At 40.1% G+C, this 17,251-nt stretch overlaps 1 gene segment (V, D, J or C); it reads left to right on the top strand.

Annotated features, from left to right (window-relative positions):
- The first annotated feature begins 12,458 nt into the window (after positions 1-12,458).
- On the top strand, positions 12,459-13,168 carry LOC127691597 (T-cell receptor alpha chain V region 2B4-like). The segment is given in 2 exon segments: positions 12,459-12,582; positions 12,773-13,168. Coding segments are annotated over 2 exon segments (351 nt in total).
- Positions 13,169-17,251: the final 4,083 nt, after the last annotated feature.

The following is a 17,251-nucleotide window of genomic DNA, read 5'->3' as shown; positions in this document are numbered from 1 at the left end:
TCTACATACTGTTTCCTGTCATCTCTAGTAAGTCATACTGTGCCAAATATACCAGAAAAGGTGGCATGGCATCTAGATAATGTCTACCTAATACTATGGAAGAAGTTATTAGTGGGCTACAGCCCTTCTATAACTCAGGATTTCTAGTAGGGAAAGATGAGTAGAAAAGAAAGGAGAAAGCAAAGCCAGAGCATATAGGTGGTTTTCAGATTTTTACTATAACTCCAAAAAAATCTCATTCCCAGCCCTGGAGCACACTACCTCCTCCTGTGACCTCTCTTCCCTCTTTGTCTCCATTTCCATAGGAGTGAGGAGATCCTGATAGCATACCCGATTTCTTCCCCATTGTGGATCCTGTCACTCTGTGATTTTTTTGTTTGTTTTTTGCATATTTCCATCACTGTGCCAGCACACAATACCAAGAAAAACATTCTGTCTTTAACCCTGGTTTTTATAACTGGCAGGATCTCAGAAGCATTCTTTAGCAGGCAACCCATAGTTACCACACTCTTCCAAGAAGCAGAGAGAACAACAGAAACCAAGGAACAGAACACACATCCAACAAAGACAAGATCAGACACCATCACCTAGAAATACAATGATCTCAAATCCATATGTCTAGATTCCAAAATAATAACAACCAATAACAGTCAAGATGATACCCATTCTAATATCTAATAAAATAGAATTTCAACAGAAATTTATCTAAAGAAATAGGGAAGGGCACTTTATACCTAATCATCAGAGGAAAAAAAAATCTACCAAGATGGTATCTCAATTATGAATATCTATCCCCCAAATAAAAGACCACCCACGTTTTGTAAAAGAAACATTGCTGAAGCTTAAGTTATACACTGATAGCCCTGAGGGCCAGAAGAATGAATGGAAATATGCAACCTGGGGGGGGGGGTGTTAAGAGGTGGAGGGACCTTCTAGAATGTACTAGCGTCCTGGGAAGTGAGAGACTCTCAAGACTCAAAGTGTGGGACCTTAGATGAAATGTCCTACAGTGGGGAGAGGGAACTTGTAGAGTCCACCTCCAGTAGAAAGACAGAACATCAAGTTGAAGGATGGGGTTGCCATCCCACAGTCAAAAACTCTGACCCAGAATTGTTACTGTCTAAAAGAACTACAGGGACAAAAATGGAGAAGAGACCGAGGGAAAGGAGGTCCAGTGACCAGCCCAACTTGGGATCCATCTCAAGGCAAGGCTCCAAGGTCTAGCACTAGTACTGATGCTATAATCACTTTTCAAAGTGTCTTTTTTGCTTCTTGTGACTTCTACTAGCAGGCTGAAAATTAAATCTGTGCAGTTCCTGCTGAGGTAGAACAAAGGCCACATTACTTAATCCCTGCTGTTAGGCTACTAATCTTTCCTAAGCCAGCAGCTTTAAAAAGAGAAAGAAGGATTTTAGGATTTTTTAAAAGAAGTTATCATCAGCATTTAAGTACAGTTAGAGAGCTAGAATGTCCAGAGACCCTTAGACTTTAAAGCCACACCAGAGTCCTACTCTGAGCCCCCTGCCACTGCCCTCTCCAGTTCGGGAGGCTCTTAGCACTTCACAGCACCGCAGAGATCCTTCTTCAAAGTTGACCACATAACTGGTCAAAACGCAAGCCTCAATAGATACAAGAAGATTGAAATTATGCCTTGTATCTTATCAGACCACCATGGTTTAAAGTTGTACTTCAACAACAGCAGAAGCACTAGAAAGTCTATACACTCATGGAAACTGAACAACTCTCTACTCAATGATCTCTGGGTCAGGGAAGAAATAAATAAAGAAATTAAAGACTTTCTAGAATTCAATGAAAATGAAGACAGTTTACCCAATTTATGTGACACAATGAAAACAGGCCTATGAGGAAAGTTCATAGCACTAAGTGCCTCCATAAAGGATTTAGAAAGTTCTCCTACCATCAATTTAAAAGCATACCTGAAAGCTCTAGAAAAAAAAGAAGCAAGCCTTCTAAAGAGGAGTAGAAGGCTGGAAATAATCAAAACAAGGTTCGAAAGCAACCAATTGAAAACAAAGAAAACAATACAAAGAATCAACAAAACCAAGAGCTGGTACTTTGAGAAAGCCCACAAGATAGACAAACTCTTAACCAAAAGAACCAAAAGACAGAGAGAGATACAGTATCCAAATAAAATCAGAAATGAAAAGGGAGACATAACAACAGACACTGAAGAAATTCAAAGAATCATTAGGTCTTACTTCAAAAGCGTGTCCTCCACAAAATTTGAAAATCTGAATGAAATGTATGATTTTTCTCGTCAGATACTACGTACCAAAGTTAAATCAAGATCAGGTAAACTATTTAAACAGCCCATTAACTCCTAAGGAAATAGAAGCAGTTATTAAAAGTCTCCCAACCAAAACAGCCCAGGGCCAGATGGTTTAGTGCAGACTTCTACCAGACTTTCAAAGAAGAACTAATAGCAATATTCCTCAAACTATTCCACAGAATAGAAACTACCCAACTCATTCTATGAAGCCACAATCACTCTGATCCCTAAACCACATGAAGACTCAAGAAAGAAAGAGAACTTCAGACTGGTTTCTCTTATGAACATTGATTCAAAAACATTCAATAAAACACTCACAAACTGAATCCAAGACCACATCAAATACATCATTCATCATGATCAAACAGTGTTCCCTCTCAGAGATTGGAGCAATGGTTCAATATATGAAAATCCATCAACAAATACAATGCAAAAACAACTGAAAAAATCACATGATCATCTCATTAAGTGCTGAAAAATTCTTTGACAAAATCCAATACCTCTTCATGTTAAAAAAATGTATCAGAGAGATCAGGGAATCAAGGCACATATCTAAATATAAAAAAAGCAATATACAGCAAGTTAAGAGCCAACATCAAGCTAAATGGAGAGAAACTTAAAGCAATTCCACTAAAATCAGGGACATGACAAGGCTGTCCACTCTCTCCCTAACTATTCAATGTAGTACTTTAAGTTCTAATTAAAACAATAAGAAAACAAAGGGATATCAAGGGGATATGAATCAAAAGGGAGAAGTCAAAGTATCAGTACTCACAAATGATATGAAAGTATACATAAGTGACCTCAAAATCCTAACAGAGAACTCCTACAGTTGATAAATAGCTTCAGCAAAGTGGCTGGATGAAAAATCAGCTCAAAGAAACCAGTAGCCCTCCTTTATACAAATGATAAATTGGCTGAGAAGGAAGTTAGAGAAACAACACCTTTTATAGTAGTCATAAATAATATAAAATATCTTGGTGTAACTCTAACCAAGCAAATGAAAGATCTGTATGACAAGTAATTCAAGTCCCTGAAGAAAGAAATTGAAGAATATATAAGGATATGGAAAGATCTCCCATGGTCATGGATAGGTAGAATTAACATAATAAAAATAGCCATCATTTTGTTGTTGTTTTTGTTTTTGTTTAAATTCAATTTAATATTTCTTTTACTTCATTTTACATCCTGCTCACTGTTCCCCTCCCAGTCTCCCCCTACCACAACCCTTACTCCACCCCTCCCCTTCTCCTCTGAGTGGGTAGGGTCCCCTGGGTACCCACCTCCTCCCACTCTGGTACATCAAGTCTCTGCGAGGCTAGTATATCCTGTCTCCCAGGGAGGCTAGACAAGGGTCCAGATGGGTTGACTCTGTTGGTTTTCCTGTGGAGTTCCTATTCCCTCGGGAGTCTACAATCCTTCCTCTTATTCTTCCATAAAAGTCCTCAAGCCCCATCTACTGTTTGGCAGTTGGTGTCTGTATTGTTTTAGTTCAGCAGCTTGGTGGAGCCTTTTGGAAGACAACTTGCTTGTCTGCAAGCATAACAGAGTATCATTAATATTGTTTGGGATTGGTGCTTGCCCATGGGATAAGTCTCAAGTTGGGATAATTATTTGATCATTCCCTCAGTCTCTGCTCCATCCCCTGTGCCTTCATTTCTTTTTTTTTTTTTTAGATATATTCTTTATTTACATTTCAAATGATTTTCCACTTTCCTGGTTCCCCCCCTCCCAAAAAGTCCCATAAACCATCTCCTCTGCCCCATTTCCCACTCAACCCCCCTCCCACTTCCTTGTCCTAGTATTCCCCTACACTACTGCATTGAGCCCCCAGGACCAGGGGCCTCTCCTCCTTTTGATGTCTAACAAGGCCATCCTCTGCTGCCTATGCATCTGGAGCCATGGCTAACATCATGTGCACTATCTGATTGAAGTTTTTGTGTCTTCATTTCTTCGGACAAGATACATTTTGGGTTGAAAGTTTTGTGGGTGGGTTAGTGTCTCTATCTCTCCACTGTGGTTCTTGCTAGGCTATAGGAGGTGGCTTCTTCAGGCTCCATATCCACAATGTAGTAGGTCACAGTTAAGGTCACCCCATTTATTCTCGGGCTCTTCCTTTATCCCAAGTTTCTGTGTCATCCTGGAGAGGCCCCAACCTCTGCACCCCTGTCAGTTGCAGATTTCCATTCATTTGCATGGCCATCTAGCTATCTCTCCTGTCCTTCCCCATATAAGACCCTAAAGGCCCCATCCCCCTCCTCCTCCCTCCAAGTTCCCACCTTCCATCTGCCTCTTGTGACTATTTTATTTCCCCTTCTAAGTGAGATTCAAGCTTCTTTGCTTGGGCTCCTTCTTGCTTAGCTTCTTTGGGTTTGTGGAGTGTAACATGGTACCTGTATTTTATGGCTAATATCCCCTTTTAAGTGAGTACATTCCATGCATGTCCTTTTGAAACTGGGTTACCTCACTCAGGATGACATTCTCAAGTTCCTTCCATTTGCCTGCAAAATTCATTATGTCTTTATTTTTCATAGTTGGATAGTATGGCAAAAGATGACCATCTTACAAAAGAAATCTACAGATTCAATACAATCCCTATTGAAATGACAACACAATTTTTATAGACCCTGAAAGAGCAATTCTCAACCTCATATGAAAAAACAAAAAACATTGGATAGCCAAAATAATCCTGAACAGTTAAAGAACTTCTAGAAGTATCACCATCCTTGTTTTCAAGCTGTACTACAGAACAATCATTATATAAACTGTATGGGTATCGGTACAGAGATAGACAGGATCATCAATGGAATAGAATTGAAGACCCAGAAATAAATCCACACAACTGTGGCCACTTGATTTTTGATAAAGAATTCACATCCATACAACCCCCCCCCAAAAAAAAAGAATCTTCTTCAAATGCTGCTGGTCTAACTGGAAATCTATATGTAGAAGGATGAAAATAGATCAATATTTATCTCTCTGCATAAAACTCAAGCCTGTGTGGATTGAAGATCTCAACATAAAATCAAATACACTGAACATCATAAAAAAGAAAGCGGAGGAACTGACTAGAATGCATTATCAGAGGAGATAACATTCTGAACAAAACACAAATTGTGCAGACACTGTGATCAACAATTAATAAATGGGCCTTCATTTAAGGCAAAGGACACCATCAAAAGGACAAAACAGCAGCCTACAGAATGGGAAAAAATTTTCACCAATTCTACATCTGAGAGATGGCTGATATCCAAATTATATAAAGTACTCAAGAAACTAAGCATCAAGAAACCAAATATTCCACTTAAAAATAGGGAATAGTTCTAAACACAGAGTTCTCTGTAGTGGAATCATCCTTAGCCATTGGGGAAATGCAAATTAAAAGGAATTTGAGATTCCATCTTAAACCTTTCAGAATGGCTAAGAATAAAGTCACAAGTTACAGCTTATTCAGGCAAGGCTGTGGAGCAAGGGGTTCACTCTTATTTGCTGATGGGAATACAAACATGTCCAACCACTTTGCATAAGCATGGCCTTTTCCATCAGCATCCATTCCTAAAATAATGACTCTGAGACTTATTATTTTTGAATAAATGCCTAGGTTATAAGCTATATTGCCTGAGTTGCTTATAAATTAATTATCCCATATATTCTGAGTGACACATGGCTCTTAACCTTGTCTCAGTTTCATGGGTCTTTCTTCTCAGAGTTTGAGATGAATCTCTTACCACACCTGACTCTGAGTTCCATTCTCCCTACCCAAACTCCAACTTCCTCTTTCCTGCCTCAGCTAGCAGGCTTTCAGATTTTTATTGACAGGTAATGCTTCCATACAGTACAGAAGAGATTTTACAATTTTGGAAATCAGTATGATGGTTTCTCAAAAGAAAAGAAAAGAAAAGAAAAGAAAAGAAAAGAAAAGAAAAGAAAAGAAAAGAAAAGAAAAGAAAAGAAAAGGAAAGGAAAGGAAAGGAAAAGAAAAGAAAAGAAAAGGAAAGGAAAGGAAAGGAAAAGAAAAGAAAAGAAAAGAAAAGAAAACCTGGTAATCTTTCTACCTCAAGACCCTGATATACCATTTCTGGGACTATATCAATGGATACTCATTCCTACCACAAAGACACTTGCTCAAGTATGTTCATAGTAGCTTTATTCATAGTAGCCAGAAACTGGAAACAACCTAGATGTCGCTCAACCAAAGATTTAATAAAGAAAATGTGGCTCATTGACACAATGGAGTATTTCTCAGCTGTCGAAAAAAAAATGACATAATATAATTTCCAGGCAAATGGTTGCAACTAGAAAAAAAAATCATCTTGAATGAGGTAGCCCAGACCCAGAAAGATAAACATGATATATACTCATTTATAAGTTGATATTAGCTGTAAAAGATAATCATGTTACAACCCACAGACCCAGAAAAACTAAGTAACAAGGAGGACTCACTATGGTGGAGGATTAGATTTTGTGGGTCTGGGATGAGAACAGGAGGGTTGAGAACAGGGTGAGATAGGGTGAGGAGGAACTGATGCAGGGAGAGAGTCCTGGGAGAAATGACTGGAGTTGTGGGGTGTTTCAATTTTTAGGTGGAGACCTAGTGCAATGGAAATTCCCTAGAATCTGTGAGAATGACCCTAGTGAGGATTCCTAGTAATGGGGGATAGGGAGCCTGAACTGATCATCTTCTGTAACCAGGCAAGTCTTCCAGTGTAAGACTGTGACACCAACCCAGCCACAAAACCTTCGACCTACAATTTGTCCTGCTTGCAAGGACTGCTGGGATAAATGTGGCACAGAAATTGTGGGAGTGGTCAACCTATGTGTGGTCCAATATGAGATAAATGTCAGGAGAGGAAGCCCATGCCTGATACTGCCTGGGAAGTGAGGACACAAAGGCTACATAGTCAAGAGACCTAGGACAGAAACAGAACAGACATGACTGAAGAAAAAAAAGAAAAGTCAGCATATATATATATGTGTGTGTGTGTGTGTGTGTACGTGTGTGTGTGTGTACGTGTGTGTGTGTGTGTGTGTGTGTGTAATTTTAGGTGAACATGAAATCATACAATTCCTTGAGACTTTAGTAAACATCCTTTATTCTATGTCTTTCTTTACTCTTTCTCCTTTCTTTATTGACTTCCCTCTTTCTTCCACAATTAAATCTCCCTCCTCCACTTTTCCATCTCCTCCTTCATATCCTCTATTTCCTGCTATTCTCATCTCTAGCATTCCTCTCACTTGGCCTCCTTTACTTGACTGGTGTGTGCCATTACTTCAGTTTGTAACTCACATCTGAAAATTTTGAGCTTGGAACAACAGATCAGAGAGAACATGAGTCTTTCTGGGTCTGGGTTATTACTGAAAGGTGTGCATTGAGTTCGGTCAGTTTGTTATATTTTTACTATTTGTATTCTTAGTCATTCTTTGTGCCTCAGTAATTATCACTGCATTTGTTTTCTGTCTATAGTTTTTCTACATTTATACACCTCTTCTGCCATTAGTATTGCTTCTAGTATTCTCTGTGTGAATGGTCTCACGGACATGAGTTCTTTTAAGGATGTTTGCATCCTGGATTTCTTTTTCCCTTCAAGTGTGGCAGATACTCTCGCAGGGTGCTGTAGTTTAGGTTGGCATGTACAGTCTTCTGGAACTTGACATACATTACTCCACTCTCTGATCACATTTAAGGTTTCCACTGACAAATCATGTCTTGTTCTGATGTGTTTTGCTTTACAAAAAATTCTTTTTCCTTGCAGCCTTCAATACTCTTCTTTTGTTCTTTATGTTTAATGTTTTAACTATCATATTTTGTAGGGGTTTCTTTTACTGTCTTGTTTATGTATTTTTTTGTCTATGTGGTATGTTTTTATTAGTATAAGGAGTTTTCTTTTATGATCTTTTTGAAGATGCATTCTATGCCATTGACCTGAGATTCTTCTTATCGATATATATATAATTTGAAGGCATAGTTTTCTGAATTTATTATTTGCTGTAGAAATTATTTAATCTCAATCAGGGACTTCTGTCCCTTCTTATATCTTTCAGTTCCCAGGTAAAAGACACACAACTCTTACTATTATAATAAACTTTAAACAGCATTAGAGCTGGGCAGATATTTACCCTCTGTGCTATTATGTCTATTCCCTGCCAGTTCATGCTCTTAACTCCAATTCTCAAGCCCTCATGGCCATGATAATCAAGATTCTTATCCCATGGTGTCTTCTCCCATCTCCACCTTCTTTTTCCTCCTATGGTTTTTCTCTGACCCCTAGCTCAGGAACCCAAAACCCCACCTATGTCTCTTCTGCAGAGCTATTGGCTGTCAGCATCTTTATTTAACCAATAGTTTAAATTAAGGAAAAAAGTCACATTGCATGTGAGGAATCTCTGGGAGCAACCAGGACTTGGGGGCCAGTATTCAGCATTGCAATATATAACAAAAGGCCAAACCTCAACGATAATTATTTCATGTGTCTGTGCTTTTCACCTACATGTGTCTGTGTTTCATGTGTGTCTGGTATCTGATGAGGCCAGAAGAGGATTTCCGATCCCCTAAAACTAGAGGTAGAGCTGGTTGTGAGCCATCATACGGGAGTTTGTAATTGACCCTGATCCTCTGGTGGAGCAGTAGGTGCTCTTAACTATCAATCCATGTCTCTAGCTTCAAGATGTGGATTTTTTATGTTGTTCTACTGTTCTTGTATGTTTCTTTCTTCAGTTTGAAATTTTTCTCTGCCTTTTCAATCTCTGAGCCCTGATATTCTATCTTCTACTGATTCATTCTACATGTAAGGCTGGCTCATGAGTTTTCTCATTGGTTTAAGGTTTTAAATCACACCTTCATTTCAGATTGAGTTTTGTTCAATATTTCTTTATGTGCATTGTATTCAGGTTTTAAATCCTGGATTGTCTTCATTGTTTCTTTTTGGCTTATATTTTACTTGCTTGAGCATTTCTTTCACTTAAGATAATTTTCTCAAGCATTTATTACATTTAAGATAATTTGTTTTAAGTTTGAGGAGATGTTTCTGCCATCTTTAAACACTTTGGAGTTTTAAATAAAGCTTATGATTGTTCTTCTAAGTTCTATATTCTGAGGCTGATGTAAATAATTTTGGATTTGAGGGATGAGAAGAATACTGTCATCATCTTTCATATTGTTTGTGTTTTCTTTGTGATTGGAAATGGGAATGGTAGACTTTGTTAATTGGTTGTGTGTCTTGTGATGATATGGTAGCTGAGCTGGTGTGTAGGATTTGCCTCAAGGATGAAACTCAGAGGTTGGTCAAGATACAAGTAGGACTCAACATTCTAGACTGGGTCCCTGGTTTTGGACATGAGGAAGGTTTTGAAGTTGGGAGGGGTGTTAGAGAGTAAGGAATGCTTGGCAGTCTGTGATGGTGTATAAGGCCTGGGATGAGCCATGAGGTTGGTCATTAACAGTGAGGCATTTTCTAAAAAATTAGATATTTGCTTTATTTACATTTCAAATGGTATCCCCTTTCTACATTACCCTTCCCCAAATCCCCTATCCCCCTCCCCCTGCTCAACCCCCCCCCCCAATTTCCTGACTGGGCATTAACAGTAAGATATTTCAAAAGAAGATTCTCAATCATGGCCCCAGTGAATGAGCTAGTAGTGGACAGATCCTGTTCTCCAGTTTCTGCTTGCTCTGAGGACCACAGATCTTTAATCTTAAATTATATTATTGTAGACTGTACATCTCTGAATCTTATTCAGACTTTTATTTTCTCTGTTGCTTAAAGACCAACCAAAGAGACTCTCTCTGCCCTCTCATGTTTTTAGTATCCAATGTTAGGATCCTTAGTTTCTTTGAGAAGTTTAAAAATGCTGTGTGTCTCAATGTGTTATCCTCCTTCTCTTCCAAGAGACCTATTAATCTAGCTGCATGCATTTTATTGCAAGCCTCTTACAGGGAGGTGTGTCTCTTAGTTTCATTCGTCTTTTACACACTCCCCAAATCTATGGTACTAGTTGTTTGTTGTTTTCATTCTTCTTCCTCCAATTGTTTTGTTTTTATTTATGTGTGTGTATTTGTTTGTTTGTTTGTTTGTGTGTTTTGAGAAAAGCCTCCCTGTGTGTCACAGGCAGGAGTTAAATTCACATCCTATTGCTTCAGCCTCCCAAACCAGAATCCTTCCTGGGAGTATAAGCATGTGCCACTATGATTATATCTGTCTTCAGGTTTCATATTTACTGAGAAGTGGGTGTTGGATACATTGTCATGGATTAAGTATTGTTGCAGAAAACAGTTTGAGTATGAGCATCTTTCCCTTAGTCTGTTCTCTTTGTACTTATTGATGGTAAAGAAAATGTCTGAACAAACCATGTTTTGGGGATGCTTAACTCTTGAGTAGGGAAGGATCTTTTGTCTCCAGCTTCTGCAAGGTCTCAACGTTCATCATGAGGCAGTATAGGAGGCACAGATGTCTTTGTGCTCACAGATATCACTAGGAGAACCTGGAATGTGAAAATGCATAGTTGTTCCTTCAAAGAAGTGATTGCATAATCTGTTATTAGTCCAGAAGTCTAGAAGCATTTGTGGTTATTAGCTCAGCTATCTTTGCATTGTCTGTGAGGTCAGAACCACAGCCATCCCTTCCCCACCCTCATCCCCAGCCTCATCCCCACCCTCATCCCCACCATTACCCTAAGCTTGTTTTATTGAACCAAACTTTATGGAGGGTGTCTTCATGTACTTAATTTACCAAGAATTCCAATGTTGTTTCGTCCAACTTTTATTTATTTTATTTTATTTTTCAGGGAGATTAAAGTACATTTCATTGTACACACAGGATTGAGTCCATTATCATCAGAAAAGATTTCTTCAAATTGTGCTGCACTTATATATACCTAAAAAAACCCACTCCAATCAAACTACCAAAGCATTAACCAACACTTACTACTTAGGTGTGCTGATCCAAACCACCTTCTTGTCTCCACAGATATTTACATTCCTGGATGTGGAGGTCTCACAAGAGTCCTGCAGGACAGTTCTTTGCTGAATTGTTTATATGTGGACCTACTTCAGCTCTGGCATAGATATTCCCCTGGTACATATGGCTTGATCACTATGTTAGAAATGGAGAGTGAGATGAAGTGAAAGGGTTAGGGAAGAAGAGAGCGAAGGAAGGAAGGAAGGAAGGGGAGAGATGAAGCGGGCAGGGAGTCCGAAACTGGGAAGGTGACAGAAACCAGATCAAGAACTTTCACAGATCAATTTCACTCAGCAGGACTTGATCAAGATTAGACAATAAGTAGAGAAATGAATGAGTTCCCTAGGTTTTATCTTGAGTTTAGGTGTTGTACTCAGTTCCATCTCCTGTACCAACTCACACAAAGTTCTGTTTACACATGAGCTTGCTCCTGGCTCCAAATGGAATAGAGAATTCCAGGCCTTTCTAGCTCTGACCTAAATAAAGAACATGTCAAACCAACTTTAACACTTGAAGATGTGTCACAGTGTGTCCCACAGTAAATGCACAGTGAGATTTTGTTTTGTTTTCTTTATTTTATTTATTAATTTTATTTTGTTTTTTTGTGGGTGGAGGTTGGTTGCAAGGGAGGAAGGTGGATACAAACCACCCTAGAGGTGAATGGAATCATGGTACATGATGTGAAATTCACAGAGAATGAATAAAAAAAATTTAGAGAGAAAAACTAAACTTGGAAATGGTTTTGAATGGGGATGTCTGCCGTGACAAGGGTTAGAGTCATGCTGTACAAAAAAAAACCCCTCATGCAGATTTCCATTGCAGTCTTTTCATAGGTGACTTCTTAGTGCAGGTGACTGCTTATGTGTGAAACCTATTCTCACAGAGAAAGAGGAAGACATCTGCTAGGTGTTAACTCACAAGCTAGCTCACCTTTCTTTCCATCCTGACTTCAAACAGCCTCTTCAAAATTCCAATGAAATTCTCAAGTGTTTAACTTTTTACTAATTAAGTTAGAATACTTTTCAGTTTAAATCTTTCCTTGGTCACTTTCATGAGTCCACAAGATGGCAGTGTTTTCTTTGGGATCCTGAGCAAACTTGTCAAGAGGGAGAGAAGTGGGGCATAAGGGGTGGGTTATGAAGTTGGGGAGGAGGAGAAGGAGGGTACAGGAAGGGGAAGAGGGGGTAGAGAAAGGGCTGGAGGAAAGGCTTGGTGCTTCTGAGACCAGGAAGAGAGTCTCTGTTTTTAGGTGCCAACTTCAGTCTTCAGTGAAGGGGGAGGAGGAGAGAATGAAATCCCTGAGTGTTTCACTAGTGGTCCTGTGGCTCCAGTTAAACTGTAAGTTTGGGAATTCCTTTGGGATTCAGGTGTGATTTGTAAAGTTATTGCCTGCTCCAGGCTAATGGTAGAAACACAGATGTTTTACATCTCTAATTAGGAAGTGGGAAGCCCATGGAAAAGTCATTCTAGATTGTTAGCATCCAAATGTATCCAGTCTTGATTGTCTGACCTTTGTCTTTCTGCACAGGTGTGAGCAGCCAGCAGAAGGTGCAGCAGAGCCCAGAATCCCTCACTGTCACAGAAGGAGCCATAGCCTCTCTCAACTGCACTTTCAGTGATAGTGCTTTTCAGTATTTTGCATGGTACAGACAGCATTCTGGCAAAGGCCCCAAGGCACTGATATCCACATTATCTGATGGCAACAAGGAAGAAGGCAGATTCACAATTCACCTCAATAAAGCCAGTCTTCATGGTTCCCTGCATATCAGAGACTCCCAGCCTGGTGACTCCGCTCTCTACTTCTGTGCAGTGAGTGCACAGTGCTCCTGAGGCACCTGCAGCCTGCACTCAAACCTACTGTGCAGCATCAAGCCCTGACATAGATCACAGACCACAGAGTGGAGACATTCTGTTTCTGTTCTATATGCAGAGTGATTTATGAGCAAGAGTAGAGAGAGCTTGAATGACTGGGAAATGTTTTAACAGTTAAAAAAATAATAATCATGATGGGAAAGGCACATTACTGGTTTGGTTGAAATATTTTCCACCTTTTTCTTCTTACATGCTGATGGTTATACAATAATGTACACACTATTAATGCACATATCTTGTTGAGTTGGAAGATAAGCACATGGCTATGAGACTTACCACATGTCATGCCTTAAAGACAACTTTAGAGCACTGACCCTTTTTGTTTTTAAAATCTTTCAATAAAAAATATTTGTTTTCTAATTTTTGAAAACTAGCTTACAAAGTAGCAGGATTCTCTATGTCTGTTTTCACACATATTTACTTTTGGTTGACCCATTCCCAAGCTCATCCCCTCTACCATCTCCCTGTTCCCCATTCTCACTTAAGACTTTTGTTTTCAGTAGCCGCCTTCCACTTCCATACCGTGTGCTCCATTACCTTCCCAGTCATCTTCCTGAGTCTCCTTTCTCCTCTATGGGCAGCTTTCTACACACACTCATAGTCACATGAGTACACAGAGATGAAAATTAGAAGCTAAGATTTGTATGTAGTTTTCCCATTGAGGACAGAATAACTCACTACATTATTTTCATGGAAATTCTATAATTTCATTTTTCAATATTGCTGAATTACATACATACACACATACATATGTATATATCCATCAAATTTTTATTATTCATTCTTTTTTTGATGAACATCTAGGATGCCTTCATTCCATAGCAATTTTTTCTTTTATTGGATATTTTCTTTATATACATTTCAAATGTTTTCAGGTCTTCTCTATGGAAACCCGCTATCCAATCCCCCCTCCCCCTTGCCTCTATGAGGATGCTCCCTCCCTCACTCACTCCCACATTCCTGCCCTGGAATTCCCCTTCACAGGGGCATTGAACCTCCACAGGACCAAGGGCTGCTCCTCCCACTGATGTCAAACAAGGCAATCTTCTGCCACCTATGCAGCCAGAACCTTGGGTCTCTCCATGTTTACTCTTTGGTTAGTGGTCCACTGCCCAGGAACTCAGGGGCGTCTGGCCTTTTGACACTGTTGCTCCCTCCACAGTGCTGCAAACCTCTTCAGCTCCTTTAGTCTCTTCTCCAACTCCACTGCCTGGGATCCTGCACTCAGTCCAATGGTTGGCTGTGAGCATCCTTCTCTGTATTTGTTGGGCTTTGGCAGAGCCTCTCAGGAAACAGCCATATTAGGCTCCTGTCAGCTAGCACTTCCTGGCATCCAATAGTGTCTGGGTTGGTAACTGTATGTAGGATAGATCCCAGGTGGGGCAGTCTCTGGTTGGCCTTTCCTTCAGTCTCTTCTCCACACTTTGTCTCCATATTTCCTCTTGTGAGTATTTTGTTCCTCCTTCAAAGAAGCACTGGAGCATCCACACTTTGATCTTTCTTTTTATTGAGCTTCATGTGGTCTGTGAGTTGTATCTTGGTTATTCCATGTGGGACCTTGGTGTGAGACAGTCTATAGCTTGATTGGGCAAAGCCACTCCGGAGACTCATCTCCATAATCCTGTAGCCATCAGTCATGTGTGGCTAGGCCCTAGAGTTCTGGCTGGAATCCACCTCTGCAGTCACCTGGCTACAGCCAGGCTTTCCCTGCCTCTAGGTTACCTGGCTGTTGCCAGGTAACCCTGTTTACTATAAATGGAGGCTTCCTGCCCCTCCTTGTGCTCTCTCTCTTATCCAGCTCCCTTATCTCTCTAGTCTCTACCCACCTCTCTTCTTTTTCCCTCTTTCATGTGGTCATGGCCATCCCTCATCTCTCTATCTTCTCTTTCTCTATTTTCTTCTCTTTCTCCTTTTTTAAAAATTTACTCTTTAATAATAAAGCATAAAACTATGAACTGTCTCTTTTATTAAACCCGCCCTGTAAAAGCATGGAGCAAGCCGCAGTGTTTTCAGTTGCCAGGGGAAGGATCTAAGCCTCCTCTCAGCCAGCCAAGCCACTTCTCAGCCAAGCAGCTTCTCAGGCCATACAAAGCGCCCCGCCCCTCTGGGCAAATTTTCTCAGCTAGCCTATAGCCTAGTGCTCCACAGATATTAGGTCGCCCAGCACTCCTGATCGGGGCGCGCTGGTGCTCGGTCCTGCAGGTTTCCCTATCCCCTCCTGCCAGAGTCCTCTCATATGCGGGACCTGCTGCCGCCATGTGGGTACTGAGATTTGAACCCAGGAAAGAGCAATCAGTGCCCTTTCACTGAGACATCTCTTTGCTTTTGGGTTACTAAGTGCACATCATGTGTGTTCTTCTGTGATTGGGTTACCTCACTCAGGATGACATTTTCAAGTTCCATTCATTTGCCTGAGAATTTTGTAAAGTCATTGTTTTGAATAGATGAATGGTACTCCATAGTATAAATGTACCGCACCTTCTATATCCATTACCCTGTTGAGGGACATCTGAGTTCTTTCCAGCTTCTGGCTATTATAAATCAGGCTGCTATGAACACAGTGGAGCATGTATCCTTGGAACATCTTTTGGGTATATGCCCAAGAGTGGTATAGCTGGGTCTTCAGGCAATACTGTGTCCAGTTTTCTGAGGAACCACCAGACTGATTTCCAGAGTGATTTTATCAGCTTGCAATCCCACCAGCAGTGGAGGAGTGCTTCTCTTTCTCCACATCCTCTCCAGCATCTGCTGTCACCTGAGTTTTTGATCTTAGCCATCCTGACTGGTGTGAGGTGGAATCTCAGGGTTGTTTTGATTTGCATTTCCCTGATGACTAAGGAGGTTGAGCAGTTCTTAAGGTGCTTCTCAGCTATTTGAAATTCTTCAGGTGAAAATTCTTTGTTTAGCTCTGTACCCCATTTTTTAACAGGGTTATTTGGTTCTCTGGAGTATAACTTCTTGGGTTCTTTGTATATATTGGATATTAGCCCTCTGTCAGATGTAGGGTTGATAAAGATATTTTCCCAATTTGTTGGTTGCTGCTTTGCCCTATTGACAGTGTCCTTTGCCTTACAAAAACCTTGTAATTTTATGAGGTCCCGTTTGTCAATTCTTGATCTTAGAGCATAAGCTATTGGTGTTTTGTTCAGGAAAATTTCCCCTGTGCCCATGTGCTCAAGGCTCTTCCCCAGTTTCTTTTCTATTAGTTTCAGTGTGTCTGGTTTTATGTGGAGGTCCTTGATCCACTTGGACTTGAGCTTAGTATAAGGAGATAAGAATGGATCGATTTGCATTCTTCTGCATGCTAGCTGCCAGTCGAGCCAGCACCATTTGTTGAAAAGGCTGTCTTCTTTCCACTGGATATTTTTAGCTTCTTTGTCAAAGATCAAGTGACTATAGGTGTGTGGGTTCATTTCTGGTCTTCAATTTGATTCCATTGTTCTACCTGCTTGTCCTTCTACCAATACCACACAGTTTTTAGCACTATTGCTCTGTTACTACTGCTTGAGGTCTGGGATATTGATTCCCCCAGAAGTTCTTTTACTGTTGAGAACAGTTTTGGCTATCCTGGGTTTTTTGTTATTCCAGTTGAATTTGAGAATTGCTCCTTCTAACTCTATGAAGAATTGAGTTGGGATTTTGATGGGGATTGCATTGAATCTGTAGATTGCTTTTGACAAAATGGCCATTTTTACTATATTAATCCTGTCAATCCACAAGCATGGGAGATCTTTCTATCTTCTCAGGTCTTCTTGGATTTCTTTCTTCAGAGACTTGAAGTTCTTGTCATACAGATCTTTCACTTGTTTGGTTAGACTCACCCCAAGATATATTATATTGTTTGTGACTATTATGAAGGATGTCGTTTCCCTAATTTCTTTCTCAGCCTGTTTATTCTTTGAGTATAGGAAGGCTACTGATTTGTTTGAGTTAATTTTATATCTGGCCACTTTGCTGAAATTGATTATCAGCTGTAGGAGTTCTCTGGTGGAGTTTTTGGGTGGCTTAAGTATACTATCATATCATCTGCAAATAAAGAGTCTTCTAAAGAACATTGTTAACCATGGTCCCAGTGAATGGGCTAGTTGTGGAGAGATTCTATTCTCTAGTTTATGCTTGCTCTGAGGATCACAGA

Source organism: Apodemus sylvaticus, chromosome 8 (genome assembly GCF_947179515.1).
Source record: "Apodemus sylvaticus chromosome 8, mApoSyl1.1, whole genome shotgun sequence".
NCBI lineage: Eukaryota > Metazoa > Chordata > Mammalia > Rodentia > Muridae > Apodemus > Apodemus sylvaticus.
This window is presented reverse-complemented; position numbering and strand designations above follow the sequence as displayed.